Source organism: Punica granatum, chromosome 6 (assembly GCF_007655135.1).
Source record: "Punica granatum isolate Tunisia-2019 chromosome 6, ASM765513v2, whole genome shotgun sequence".
Classification (NCBI taxonomy): domain Eukaryota; kingdom Viridiplantae; phylum Streptophyta; class Magnoliopsida; order Myrtales; family Lythraceae; genus Punica; species Punica granatum.
The window spans coordinates 23,179,639-23,193,271 of record NC_045132.1 but is presented as its reverse complement, the minus strand read 5'-3'; the positions used below and the strand labels follow the sequence as shown (position 1 = coordinate 23,193,271).

The window sequence follows — 13,633 nt, the reverse complement described above, 5'->3', positions numbered from 1 at the left end:
CTATGTCTAACTGTACAGCAATTGGACAATATTCCTATTCTCTGAGTTAAATGGCCGGAGAGAACATGATTAGGATATAGAAACACAATCCTGTCAGGTCAAATTTAGAAAGACCAGGAATGAGCAGGTATACGTCCAAATCTTATTGGTCCGTGAGTTACACGCATCCACGATCTTTTTATTTTTGTTCTTTTTGGTGAAACACTATATTTTTTAATCTTTTCTCACACTCCAATCATGAAAATGGGCATTAAAAATTTAAAAGCTTTTCTTTTTATTAAATACACACTATATAATATTCAAAAATCTAATTAATTCTATTTAATTTAGAGTCGAGTTGGATCGATTTATAGAGGGATAAAGTTTTCACAGTAATAGATTTTTTCTATTCACAAAACTTATAAATTTTAAGGAGAATAAATATTCATCTGTATCAATTCACGTAGACAAACATTGTTTTTTCTTTTAAGTAATTGTAGTGAGTGTTACAATCAAGTGCAGGAGAATAGAATTGGTTACTGTGAGGAGCACGATGGAAAGAGGCACTAACTGTAAATAATTAAAAAGGGGTCCAAATCACAGGTCATCAGTGAAACACATGGCCTACATATTTGTGGCACATAAATAAAGACCTGAGAGACAAGTACAATTATCAACCCTTTAAGAAAAATTAGAGGGAAGTGCAATTGCCTCTTTTCTTTGGGAGGACAAAGTTGAAAAGTAGTCACTAGAAGAGTGTGTATTTGCTAGCCTATAATTAGAGGAATTAGTGAATCAATCTCTTTTACCTGTCGAACATATCGAAATTTAAATAATCGGGGACTAGTAGCCTACCATGCCATGATATCGCCCTGGACACAATTAATTAGAAAGGGAGATTGAGGCCACAAATGCACCATTTTGCAACACATATTGAGAACAGGTAAGGGTGACAATGGCATGGCATCTTACAGTAAATCCCCATTTCTTAATGGGAATATTTCCATTTAGCTTTGCCATTAATCATCCATTTCTGAGCAATAAGAAGTGAGAAGAAGAGTACTGACTGACTTTTGAAAGTAATTATTATCCAAACTAATTATTATTTCAGGTTAAGCTCTTTCTCATTAGTGGATCCAGCCAATTTTCCTCAAATGTTACAGGTGAGGTGGTGTCACAATTTTTTTATGTTCTCGAGTCACAAGATGGGTCCACAAACTCAATAAACTATTCGAGAAGAAAAAATAAAAAAGTACGTGAATTCAGTGAGAATCGAATTTAAAACCTCTTCTTGATTTTAAGACAATGTACTGCACTTTTTTTCTTTTGTTCTTTTTTCTATCTTACCTTTCGTTGTTGCTTGACAATTTAACATGATAAGCTCAATAATAGGGTTTGGAGCTTTAAAGGCATTAACTTTTGAGAGTGGGGTAGACAACTGAAAGGGAAAAAATGCCCACTAACTCTCAATGTTTTTTTATATTATATAAGAAAAAAGGCAAGAAATAGTCCCTTTAAATGTGAGAGGAATTGTCATTTTTACTTTGAAGAATTATGATTGTTCCCTAATTGAATTGGGGGGAGGATTAAGGACCATGCAGCTTCTTTTATAGTGGAGTCATTTCTTTAATTAGTCTAATCCCCCTCCCCACCCCCCAAAGCTATATGCTCTCCTATGATTATATGCTTCACTTGTTTGTTGCTCTTCACCTGTTTTTATTCTTCCATGCCTTTCCATCTTTCCATATAGATTTCCTCTCTTATATATGTATCATAAACGCGCACACTGTCACACACACACACACATATATATCTATAGAGAGAGAGAGAGAGAGGGAGTAAATTCCCTACTTTAACTATGTATGCATGTCCCCGAGAAGATGCTGAATAGTGCAAATGGGCCTTTCTGTTCTGGGAATATGCCAAAGGCAAAGACTATGTTTGGCACCAGTTGTTGTTGGCTTTGCCTAGGACCAATAGGCTATTGAGAATATGGGGCGCACTCCTAGATGCTGATCCAAGAGCCATGGGGGGGGGGCCTGATGAATCCATCACATGCATGGACGGTGGAAATTTCCAGTTCTAAAGTGTTTTCAAGAAGTAAAAGGTTTTTGCTCGATGTGACAGATTCGGGTCGAAGAGAGTCGCGTTACTCAATAATTACTGCAGAGTGTCGTGAAAAGTTGTTTTCGGGTCGAAGAAAGAGATTTATGTTGAGGCCGGAATGAGTCGAAGAGTGAGTATTTGCTGATGACTTGGAGGTGCAGTTGAAGTTTTCACATGAAGTAAATCATAAATGATTAGCCTATAAGCACGCCATTTTGTATGCGTTCGGTTGAGGGATATTATGCTTATGAGTTATGATTAGCATTGCTACAAAAAGTAGGTAATCCCCAACAAACCTCTCAAATTATTCTAATCTGGTCGTTATGATCTTTAACGGACCACAAAACAAGCAAGCATCGAGGATAAGTTGTTTATGGATGCTGTGGTCGCCATCAGTACAGTTCAGTTCGTGACCCCGACTTCGATTCCAGAATATCATTGACCAGGCAAGGAGTGGATGAAATGAGAGGGCTTGGTTCGGATAGCACATTCGTCTCTTACAGAGATTTCAAGGAATTCACAGTGAAAAGACTTTGGTGGAGATTTTCCAGTTGTCGCACAAACACCGGAATCAGTCCTTTAGACTGATTGTTGAAGGTATCAGCGGTCATTAGTTACGAAGGCCATATATCATATGAAATGACGGTATACATTGTCATTATATATAGTTTGAAACGGATCATAGATAAATATTTACAATGCAAGTCGAGCTAATCAATAACTCGGATGCTCAACACCTTCAGTATGTAGCCGAAGAATACATATATGATTCGACTTTAGATACAACATTTGCAATCAGCGGGAAGCTGAAGAAGGTGTCTCCATTCCAGCACTCAGGTTTAAAAAGACCGAGTCGAATGTGGAGCCTTCTCCTGGTCCTTTCGGTACTTCAGATTGTGTGAACTCTTTACCCGAACTAAATTCTCATTAGAGCAGAGGAGTCGTCTATGTACAACGTGCGAATGAAATCGGTACTTTATATCCGTCTCAGATCATGTAGTCCAATAGAAGGACAGGCGTGTCATGCGTTAAGGTGGGCAGGCTCTCGACATAAAGGTAGAACCTTCTCAGGCTATCAAATGCAACGGTGACCGGGTCCACCACATCGCTGCTGCCTGTCAGGACCCACAGGTCCATCGAGCTGACCCTCTTCAGGCTGCCTCGGCAATATGGACAGGACTGAGACCGAACATTCCTGAAAACCGGATCATTTCACAGTTCAGACAATAATCCTTTCGACAACTAACGAATTAACTTCTAATTGTAAACCGTGTCTCTGCAAAGTAGAGATGTTTCCAGGAATGCGAGTTACGGACCAATCGTGGAAGCAGTTGATGCACATGGAGTGCCCGCAGCTCGGGAGCACCATCTTCCCGTTGCTTTCCATGCATATACCGCACTCCTCGTCTCTCTCGGGTTCTATTCCCGGGCATTCGATTTCTGTCCCTGCTCTGTTTTCCTTGATTTCATTGAACTGGCCTTCAAGTAGTCTCAGCGAAGGGTATATAACCGCTGCGAGAAGTTAAAAAAAAAAAAAAAAAAGTCTATCAGGGAAATTCAAAAGGCAAGAAATCCGACTGTAACATATCAGGGAACAGCAGAACACACCGTAGAATTCACGAAGAGAGGCTTTTCTCTCCCTCGAGGACATTGTCGGCACGCCGTCAACATACACCTGGAAATACAGTCCCGATGTTCCGGAATCACATTAGCAGGATAGCATAGGGTTCCTGAATCCTAAGTTAACTATGCATATAGATTGATAAGTATCAGTCCACCTTGTTTACGAGGATGTAAAGTAGGCCTAAATAATTCGGCACCGAGTCGGTGCATCTATAGTCCATCCATTCAATCAAGAACAGGAAGAGCGGCGCCAAAGGGCTGTAAGACAGCTTCATCTGGACGTACTCCCCGCAGTATTCCCTCGGCAGAGCCGATGCCCTGCAGATTCCAAAACCTCCATAATTCTTGTATCCAATTCACAACACAAAGATCGTAAAAACACGACATGTTCTTGCTGCTCCCGAGACCAAATACATACGTGTGAAATGATACATGAACAGAACATCATCTAGTGGAGGAAGAAGGGGCTTACAGGGAGTTGGCATGGTGAATGTCGGCTTCAAGGGCTTTGGTGGATTCCTTGAAAGAAGAGGACTTACATGGCCTGTTGATCCTCTGCCACATCTGCTCCTTTCTCTCTTTCCTTCCCTTTTGGTCCCTTCTGATCAGAACAGAGAGAGAGAGAGAGAGAGAGAGAGAGAGAGAGAGAGATGGAATGGAACAAACAAAGATCAAAGACCAGACCTTTTTTCTGGTGGGCAGAAGAAGAAGAAGAAGATGCAGAGGAGGAAGAGCACAAAAGCAGAAACTTTTTCGGGAAAGGATGGTGGGGACAGACACTATAAGAAAAGGTTGAGCTTGCTTGATGTCTAAACATCTTTCTTCTCACACTATAAGAAAAGAAAGGGATAACCCTTCCCTCCCTCTCTCTCTCTATATCTCTTTCTTTGGGTATTGTATTAATGCGACTGACATTCATACCTTGCCTTCATTAATGTCTAAACCAAAACTTCTGGGACAGGTTTGGGCATGCCATGGCATGGCAACAACGAATGGAATAGGATTTGCGTTCCAGCTGCTAGATTTCATTGTTGCTCCTCGGACACCCAAATGGTTGTAGTTGTGGATTGGATGTCTTGTCTTCTGCCACTTTTCTTGCAGAAAAAAATGATGAAAACATACACTTTTGTCAATTCCTTTTTGTCTTTGGGTGCAGAAAGAAATCACTTTCTACCCCTAAATGAAGGCAGGATTGGACTGAGAAACTAGATATATTGTCATATGTGCTTTTTCGGGTTTATGTGTGCTCCTTCCTGGTCGCAGACAAGAGGGGGCACGTGACGTACGTGCCACCTTATACTCTCCCGAAGGAACAGCAAGGTTTCAATTCAGAACTAGTACAGACCTAATACAACCGGCCCTTAGTTCATTGGTCTAGGGGGAAAACAAGCCGAATATCGCTGCGATGATTGTCTTTTTCGCCTTTGGATTAAAGGGACGATAGCGATTAGAGCATTGAATCTGACTAAAATTCTATTGGAATGATGATCATTTTCGGTTGGGCGAGCAAATGATGCATGAATGTGCTGTGCTTTGGGCATTAGCCTGTGATGATTATTTTTTATTATTTTATTTTGCTGAATAAAAAGGTTAAGTAGGGGAGATAGCGTAATAACCTTCCTCTGAAGACCATAAGAGCTCCACAGTCGCTGTGAAATGTTCCATTTGTCCGAATGGGTAAAGGGCTCGATGAGACATCAGCTTATATAAGTCACCATGACCCTTACTAAAGTGCACAATGGACCGGAACAACTCCTACAGGGTCAATGACAAGGATCTACTAACGCAAGCGCTCAAGTTGCGACCCCTTAACCTCTCATTTGGAAGACAAAGCCCGTTCCACTGGGCTACCATCATGGTGGTATTAGCATGTGATGATGTGATGGGCTGAATGTTACCACTTACGGCCATCCAACAAATGAAGAACTCTTTACTCTCTTAAGAGCCCACACAAGTTCATCATTCAATGATGATGGAAATGATAATTATCACCGAAAGGGTGGGTAAGACGAGAAGATATATATATTTATCATCCGCCATAAGAAGAATTACTCACGCATGATCCTCATCGGGGCCGGGCTGACTGGCCGTTTAACTTGGTAACAGAGTCACGTCGCATCCTATTTGAACGCATTTATTAGGTGAATCTAATAATCGTGCGTTATAGTATGTAAAATTCCTCTGAGAGTTTCTAATGATCGTGCAGTTCATTTGCCTATGTATCTGCTAGGCTTGGCCGTAAGTTAAGGTGTGTGCAATAGCAGCTAAAAAACCGAGAAAGGTATGACGGGGACCGTACGACCCTTTTCATAGATTTGATTTGGGCTTTCATTCTTTTCCAAGAAAGCCCCATGATGAAATAAGAAAGGCCCCGATTCAGCCCAAACAAGGAGAACAGTGTCAGGTCCATTAATTCCAATTTCAACGTGTGTGATTCTCAAATATTTGTTGCCTCCACCGCAAGCAATTCAATTGCTTCGTTCTTGACGATGACATGACAAGCAGTGAAGCAATTGTACGTAGTTGTCTTCTTGAACAAGAAGGAATCTGTATGTCGAAGTCGACACCATTTTCTTTGATAGAACAAGTTTTCTGAGCTATATAATAATATATGAAATTGTCGGACGCACCTTAATGTAGCTCTCTACGGTCTTTCCCTTTTGGACGTTTCGAAAAGTAATGACGAGCAGAAGAGAGAGCGGTTTCGCTTCCCTCGATTTCTTGAATTTTGTATGCTTGTTTTTTATGATATCGACTCATCAGGTAGGTTCAAAATTTGTAACTATATAATAAGTTTTTTTTTTCTCTGATGTAAGATTGAATCTTCGTGCCCATGAGTTTTAAAATTTAAGAGTGAACCGGTTTCTCGAAGTAATGGGCTTGCCTAATGTTGTTTAAGGAGGAATTAATAATGAGCGACCGTGAGAGTCCTCTAGAAATTCTTCAATGATGGCTTGGCCAACAAGGTGTTAGGAATTGATTGGATAACCTAACCGAAAAGGCTCATTATTAATTTGATTACTATGTGGTTGACCTGTTCAAAAAAGCAAAACATTTTGATAAAAAAATAATCTCTCAATTTTTTTTACAAAATCAAATATAATTTAAATTTTTTCTCAATTCAACGACACAATCATTATTTTTTATTATCTTTTTCTTTAAATTTTCTCTTATATTTTTTCTTATTTATTATTATAATTAATTTTTTAATATTAAATTCTCTCAACTATTCAACATTTTTTTCTCAATTTCAACGCTATTTTCTCAATTTAACAATACAATCATTACTTTTTTATTTTTTTCTTCAAATTCTCACATATTTTTCCAATTATTTTTGTATTCATCTCCTTAAATTAAACTAAATCAAATTTAATTTCGTTACCAAACGCAATGTAACAGTATTTTTTCGATTAATGAATTTAATTTATTTCTAAGATTACTATTTAAACTTAAACTCGATTTACAACTATACTATCATCATCATCTTATTATTAAAATATAAACAAATAAAAGGTGATTTATTTATTCATTAAAGAAAAAATAAACAAACTAATAAATAAACCGAATCACAAACAATTAAGATCCGTTAGACAATAGTAACGCTCGCATAAATTTTATCCAAGTGTGACGTGTGTCTTGGAGGTATAGGGTTGACGATTTTACTCGTACACCGCATCATTCGTCCCACTTGATCCCGATCTGGACCACGGGAGGATCAGAGTGCACCTCTAAACGACATAAATATGCAATCAATCATACATTCTCGCGTTGGTAAAAAAATTCCTAATATCTTTGTCTGTAGTTCAATCTGACGATGAGCGACCAGTCAAATATGTGCTTTTTAAATCCATATGTTTCATTTTTTTTTAATTCACATCACATTTATAAGAGTATACCACTCGATAGTCCGAAAGTTTGTCGCAATTTTTGAACGAATGACTTTGGTTTTATTCGCTTTGAACATTGTATACATACATCGTTGAAAAGTGGACGCACATATGTTATTTGTGGTAAGAAGATGCCCTAACTAATATGTGAAGAGACTTCAAGGAATAAATTTGATATTACGTCTATATCGGTCTAATGATATTTATATGTTACCGCATTCTTTTTTTTTTTTTGGTTCGAATATAGATTAGTAATATTGCCAACAAACATGACATTTTGTCGATACAAATCGTAGGGACCAAATCTTTTTGCCCAATCTATACATCACTGATCACAACCCTTGCGATTTTTAAGGGAATTGGATTGGTTAGAGAAGGAGCCGAAGACGTAACCAAACTGCCACCATAATAATAATTCCTTATCCACTAAATCAAAAAAAGAATAATGCCTCAGATAATGATGCCATAAATCTTATATTATTATTACTCTTCATTCAAAGACTATATTATAATAGGCAAGAAACTTATAATAATTTATTATTGAAAATTTTAAAAGAAAAAGGCAGTGATCAGGATAACTTTGACCATCAAACAAAGGAATCCATTCGGGGAAAGCAAAAGGATTTTAAATCGTGTAGGAAATTACATATGATTAGATTAGATAATGAAATTATCGACATCATTATCTTTTAGGTAACCTTGCGCGGTCTCTAGGGTCAAACATACGTATTGCTCTCGTGACTTTACAGTATTTATGTGAATTGTAAAATTAGTCGGATGAAAACACGAAATATTCTTATTACCAAAAAGGGGAAAGAGGGGAGAGCATTCGAATTTCTGACCATAGAAAGTGGAAGGGGAAAAAGCAGAACAATGGAAGAAAAAAAAAACATAAAAAGAAAGCAAAAAAAAAAAAAAGAGGAGAAAAAAAGAAAGAAAAAAAGAAAAAGACAAGAAGAAGAAAATAGTCTTAATCAAGAAGAGCCGCCCCAAACTCAGCAAACAGTTCGCTGAGAAGCAGCGGGGGGAGAGGAATAAAAACCCTTTACCAGTTTCACCCCAAAGTTCTTGCCTTTGTTGTCTTTGGTGGAGATTAGGTTCCCCCCAAAATTGTACCAGACAGACACGCCTGTTGGTGACTTACCTAGTTCATCATCCCTTTGTTTCTGGGTGTTCTTCCTCGGTCTCTGCCTGGTTCTTTGTGTAGAGAGAGAGAGAGAGAGAGAGAGAGAGAGAGAGAGAGGAGATGGAGATGGTTTATTACCAGGTGGGCAGGCCTTCGTATCAGGACTCCGTCAAGGTCTTGGAGGCTGATATTCAGTATGCTAACGCTCTGTAAGTATCTTCTTAAACTGCCCGTTGTTGTATTTGATTGCGATGATTGGGCCTCTTTGTTCAGTTAGTAGCCTCAGTGGCTGAACTCTCTGTCCTGTCGAGAATATTGTTTCTGGTGGAAGTTTGCAACTTGATGATCAGGGCATGGGAAGTTTTGGTTTTTCGGATGAAGTGGTGAGCTGGACCCTTAATGGTTCAGAAAAGGGGCAATCTTGGTGGATTGGCTGAATTGTGTTCTTTTTGTGTGCTGGAAGTTAGATGTTGATTGAACTTTTCTGCAATTGTTGAAGTTGGAGTCTTCGAGTTTTGCAGGGCCGCTGCGATTCCAAGGGCGAAGGGCGGTGCCCGTGTTCAGATGAAATTGGTCTACAATCACTTGGCCCCGCTTTTCTTGTTCTTGTTGCAGTGGATGGATTCTTCCTGCACCTGTCTTCTTCCTAGATACTTGAACCTCTTCCACATTCTCATATACAAGGTTGGTGCTCGGATGCATGATTTGGATTAAGGGGAGGTGGGGTGAGGCGATTAGGAACATAATGTTTTTTTAGTTAGGGGGCAAACATATGTAACTTTATTGAGAATCGAAGAACAGTATGTACCCATGTCCTGTCTAAAATTCCGCTTTGTTATGGATGGCAGGTTTACCCTGATGGCAGACCGACCATTTCGTCTTATGGTAGGAAGGCATCGATAAGGGACTTTTATGGTGCGAAATTCTTCTTAGCTCGGTTTAGGAACTGATAAAATTCCAACGGAGCTTGCCTAAAAAATATTCTAAAAATTAAGGGGTTGTATTCTTCTGATTGCAGCTGTTATTTTGCCGTCTCTTCAGAGGCTGCAAGGCAACTTGGACCAAGAGATGGATGAAGACAATAGTGGCGGAAAGCACCTCTCTCTGGAGCCTTCAGGGAAGAAGAAACTCGAAGGAGACTTCAGGCTCTCTAACATTGACTTGGACCGAGAGGATGAGTGCGGAATTTGCCTCGAATCATGCACCAAGATGGTTTTGCCCAACTGCTGCCACTCAATGTGCATAAAATGCTACCGCAACTGGTAAACTATAGCCTTGACCTTTAAACTTGTTTGACGTCTATAGGGGTGTGCACGGATACTGGATATATTCGGAACCGGTCAAAACGTCCCCATTATGGTAAGGTTCGGGTAGCTTGTATTGAAAATATGATAGGGGTCCGGGTATTAAAATAAAAAACCGGTGAAAACAGGTTCTGGTTCCTGCATATAGGGTATTTAGAGCTGGAACCGGTATCCAGACCCTATAATAGTTTTCCCTAGTTATATTCAAATATATTTCTTCCCTTTACTTTACTCTCTTCCGCCCCTCCCCCCTCTTCGTCTCTCTCTCTCGGTGGAATTTTCGTTGGCAGTTTTGGTTCAACGACCTCGGTGTGTTCTCGGTGAGGTTTGATCGATCGTATTATAAATGTTTAGTTTTGTGGATGGATTGATGAGACATATTATTGTTTATTGTAAATATATTATGGATTAATCTAATTCTATGTGGATATTCTGTTTTGCGTGATTATTGATTATGGAAGAGACATTTTAGGTTTTATTTAGCGAGACAAAAAAATTTACAGGTTCCAACAAGGTACCCGAAACCTGTGATATAATACAAGTTCCGGGTAGGTTTCGATTTCAGGACTTAATAGGGTTCGGTTCCAAAATTTTGAAACATGTTCCTTACAGGGTAGGGTCCGGATATCGTGAAAAAAAAAGAGGGTATTCGGACTCGGACCCACCTGGACCCGAACACCCCTAGATGTCTGTACTCTGCTCATGCTTCTGATGTTCCATTACCTTTCCAAATTCAGGAACATCAAATCGGAGTCGTGCCCTTTCTGTCGCGGGAGCCTAAAGAGAGTGAAGTCAGAAGATTTATGGGTGTTGACGTGTAACGAAGATGTGGTCGATCGGGAGACGGTCTCTAAGGAAGACTTGCTCCGATTCTACCTCTACATAAGTAGCCTGCCTAAAGATGGCCCGGATGCTCTGTTCTTAGTATACTATGAGTACTTAATCTGAGCTGAAGCGAGTCAAGAATTTGATGTACAGCTAGAAACAAAACAAAAGAAGAAAAGCCGACCTCCAAATGTAGATAGAGTCAGGCTACTGAATTGAGGGGTGATTAATTCGGCGTTGTACTTGTACCTGTTGACGTCTCTGATCATAATGCTAAGAATTCTTCATCCCGGTGATTGGCACTGAATATATCTTTTCTCTGGTCTCAACTTCTATTTTCGTATTTGACTCGCGGAAGCTTTGAAAGGGTATGTGGCCATACACGGTCCACATATTGACTGAAATTGGCTTGAGTTGTTCGAAGTGGGCTTTGGTATGAACAGAATTTGTGGTGGTTTGGAAACATTAAAGCTGAAGAATGATCTGCATTTTCTCTTCCAATCTGTTGCCAAGAATGGTCGATGTTTTCTTGGCAATTCAGGCTATTGCGGTTCTCGATTTAAGAACAAGCTGTCTTAGTTTGCTTGATTCTTAGAAATGGTAATTGGATCAAAAGCTACGATTTAATTTTTTTTTTAATAATATAATGCACTTATAATATCGAGCCCGATGTAGATGCTCGGAGATCGACTGCCTTTATAACAGAAGCAGGGTGTTGCGCTAATTGATCTATATATGAGGGATGAGGCCCTTCTTGAATTTGAGGAGCGTTGCAAAGGAAGGGTGGGTAAAGCCACCTTGGATGAAGAGTTTGGCAATGACCTTGTACATGGCAGCACTAAAGTGGATCCCATCCCAGACTATGTGTTCGGCAGCCTTAGCGCAGATGGAGGAGTGAGGGGACCCACAGAGGTTCTTGAGATCGAAGTTGAAGTGGCCACCACCAGAACCACGGCAGGCCTTGAAAGGTTCCACGAACCCGAACCGGTGCAACCCTGACAGCACCTTCATGTAGGCCTTCCAGAAGTCAGCATAGACGAAGACACAGTGCGGGAACATCTTCTGGAGCTCACCGAGCTTCTGCTGGAGTAGCTCATTGTGATTCATCACTGCCTTGTTGATCCTCGCGGAGCAACCGTACTGGTCCCGCTACGTCGCTGGGGCCAACATCAACTCCAAAGGTAGGCATCCCAATGGCGGCAATCCTTGGACCACTATGTACTTGGCGCCATCGTTAACCAATCCCTGAGGCATATGAACAGCTTAACATCTTTACCTGTGTAAATATACAGACACATACCAATGGCATCCAATGACATGGAATTTTGAAGCTCTGGCAATCCGTTATCAGATTGTTGCGATATGAATGGACCAGCCATTATGATACCGAGGACACTCTTTTCCAGCCTAGCATGAGGCATTAAATGTGTAAATGACAGTTTTATTATACCTGAAGGAGCTTGGCGACATGCTCGATGGCTTGTTGGGTGATATACTCGGAGGAGAGGGCAGCGGCCTTGTGAATACGAACAAAGTCATTGGCCCCGATATTGCCCAGCCAGAAGAGCGAGTTGTCCATATTGGACTTGTTGGCGCCATTCTTGAGGTTCTGCATGAAGTTGTTGAACCACTGGAGCTGGGTGTCGAAGCTCTGCGGGATGCTCTTCCACATGAGTGGCAGGAGGTCGTTTTGGTTGCGAAGGAAGAAAGATCCCGGGAGCACTGTGGATCCTGCAAGCGCAAAGTTTGCCCCGTTTGAGAAGTTGGCAGACTGCTTCTTATATGGTGGCACGGGTGGTATGCCAAGTGCATCGCAAAGGTGGTCGATTATCAGCTTCCCATTGGTCAACCCGTTCCCGACCATTGATACACTGCCTGATCCTGATCCTGAGCCCGAAAAGCCGCCGCTCATTGAGCCTGAAACTGACCCAGACCCAGACATGGAAGCTCCTCTGCCGGTGGCAACATAGCCCCCAGCATCGCCATCAAACTGACCAGACATGGCCCCATGAATGGCTTGGATCCAGGAACCTACAAAGTTCTGGAGGGTGCCCATCAGTCGAGCATTCCCCGTTATCGGTGCCAGACTCCCCAAAGGCAAAGATCTTGTCAAACGCACCAGAAAGGTCGCCGTCCACACTGATGTTGCATACGTCGGTTGTCTCGCTCTTATTATGGCCCGCTGACGGATAGACTGACAGGGCGATCACGAGGACAGAAGCCTGGAGGAACATGAATGCAGCCTTAGCCATTCTTTTCTTTTCTTCTTTTTCTACTTTTTTTTTTCCTTCCTTTTCCTTGATTAAGGATGTCTTATTGCCTTCGTCCTTAACTTTTTTTCTTTAATAAGATTTTTGTGAATGAAGTGGGAAGGTCTGGGGGTATTTATAGAGACTTCCATTAAGAAAATTTTCAGGATAATATGTGAAGATCCTGAGCTATAGGGAGGTTATGTTGTTTCCTGAAACATCTCCTATCTTTTGGTTTCAGACATCAGAGCTAAAAATACATTTGGGTGTATACATATGCTTATATATAGATAATGATAACATATAGATAAATATAATATACAGATAAAGATTTGTGTTAGGTGCTGAGAAAATGTATAATATTAACATTGGCAAGTTGGCCCTTGATATAGAGCAGAGCTTTTGTTTCTAAGATATGTTGGGTTCCGAGAGACGGCAATTTTACGTTAGGAAGTACAGTTTTGAGCTATGTATTAACTTGAAGTTCACTGCAATTTTGCCGGCGCATTGGGACCTTTGTGCTGAAAATGGCAG

The 13,633-nt window shown here is 40.6% G+C and overlaps 4 protein-coding genes across 5 annotated transcripts; 1 reads left to right on the top strand and 3 right to left on the bottom strand.

Moving 5' to 3' along the window:
- Nucleotides 1-2,713: 2,713 nt before the first annotated feature.
- On the bottom strand, nt 2,714-4,546 carry LOC116210079 (E3 ubiquitin-protein ligase AIRP2-like). The gene is made up of 5 exons (XM_031543887.1): nt 4,181-4,546; nt 3,864-4,026; nt 3,694-3,760; nt 3,402-3,597; nt 2,714-3,280 (listed from the first exon to the last, which is right to left on the bottom strand). The coding sequence occupies exons 1-5, from the start codon at nt 4,270-4,272 to the stop codon at nt 3,073-3,075; spliced, it is 726 nt and encodes a 241-aa protein (XP_031399747.1). The 5' UTR covers nt 4,273-4,546; the 3' UTR covers nt 2,714-3,072.
- A 4,047-nt stretch (nt 4,547-8,593) lies between these two features.
- LOC116211670 (E3 ubiquitin-protein ligase AIRP2-like) lies at nt 8,594-11,183 on the top strand. Of its 2 annotated transcripts, none has more exons than XM_031546139.1 (5): nt 8,594-8,930; nt 9,221-9,405; nt 9,570-9,636; nt 9,740-9,983; nt 10,763-11,183. In XM_031546139.1, exons 1-5 carry the CDS (start codon nt 8,918-8,920, stop codon nt 10,971-10,973), a joined length of 720 nt encoding a protein of 239 aa, XP_031401999.1. In that variant the 5' UTR covers nt 8,594-8,917; the 3' UTR covers nt 10,974-11,183. The 2 variants fall into 2 exon arrangements, with proteins under 2 accessions (XP_031401999.1, XP_031401998.1); XM_031546138.1 differs by having other exon boundaries at nt 8,597-8,930; nt 9,243-9,405.
- A 396-nt stretch (nt 11,184-11,579) lies between these two features.
- Nucleotides 11,580-11,957, bottom strand: LOC116212273 (GDSL esterase/lipase At3g48460-like). The gene has a single exon (XM_031546835.1). It carries the CDS (start codon nt 11,955-11,957, stop codon nt 11,580-11,582), a length of 378 nt encoding a protein of 125 aa, XP_031402695.1.
- On the bottom strand, nt 11,602-13,462 carry LOC116211671 (GDSL esterase/lipase At3g48460-like). The gene is made up of 2 exons (XM_031546140.1): nt 12,301-13,462; nt 11,602-12,095 (listed from the first exon to the last, which is right to left on the bottom strand). Exons 1-2 carry the CDS (start codon nt 12,904-12,906, stop codon nt 12,000-12,002), a joined length of 702 nt encoding a protein of 233 aa, XP_031402000.1. The 5' UTR covers nt 12,907-13,462; the 3' UTR covers nt 11,602-11,999.
- Between the last annotated feature and the right edge of the window lie 171 nt (nt 13,463-13,633).

Bases quoted from the DNA above. Each gene is read 5' to 3' on its own strand.
- LOC116211671 (XM_031546140.1), bottom strand. From the start codon at position 12,906: ATGGGCACCCTCCAGAACTTTGTAGGTTCCTGGATCCAAGCCATTCAT. The intron at 12,096-12,300 runs GTATAATAAAAC...CATATGCCTCAG, and splicing joins ATGTCGCCAAGCTCCTTCAG to GGATTGGTTAACGATGGCGC.
- LOC116211670 (XM_031546138.1), top strand. From the start codon at position 8,842: ATGGAGATGGTTTATTACCAGGTGGGCAGGCCTTCGTATCAGGACTCC. The intron at 8,931-9,242 runs GTAAGTATCTTC...CGAGTTTTGCAG, and splicing joins ATTCAGTATGCTAACGCTCT to GGCCGCTGCGATTCCAAGGG. The intron at 9,406-9,569 runs GTTGGTGCTCGG...TATGGATGGCAG, and splicing joins TCCACATTCTCATATACAAG to GTTTACCCTGATGGCAGACC.
- LOC116212273 (XM_031546835.1), bottom strand. From the start codon at position 11,957: ATGAATCACAATGAGCTACTCCAGCAGAAGCTCGGTGAGCTCCAGAAG.
- LOC116210079 (XM_031543887.1), bottom strand. From the start codon at position 4,272: ATGTGGCAGAGGATCAACAGGCCATGTAAGTCCTCTTCTTTCAAGGAA. The intron at 4,027-4,180 runs GTAAGCCCCTTC...TGGAATCTGCAG, and splicing joins ATTCACCATGCCAACTCCCT to GGCATCGGCTCTGCCGAGGG. The intron at 3,281-3,401 runs GTCCGTAACTCG...TCCGGTTTTCAG, and splicing joins ATCAACTGCTTCCACGATTG to GAATGTTCGGTCTCAGTCCT.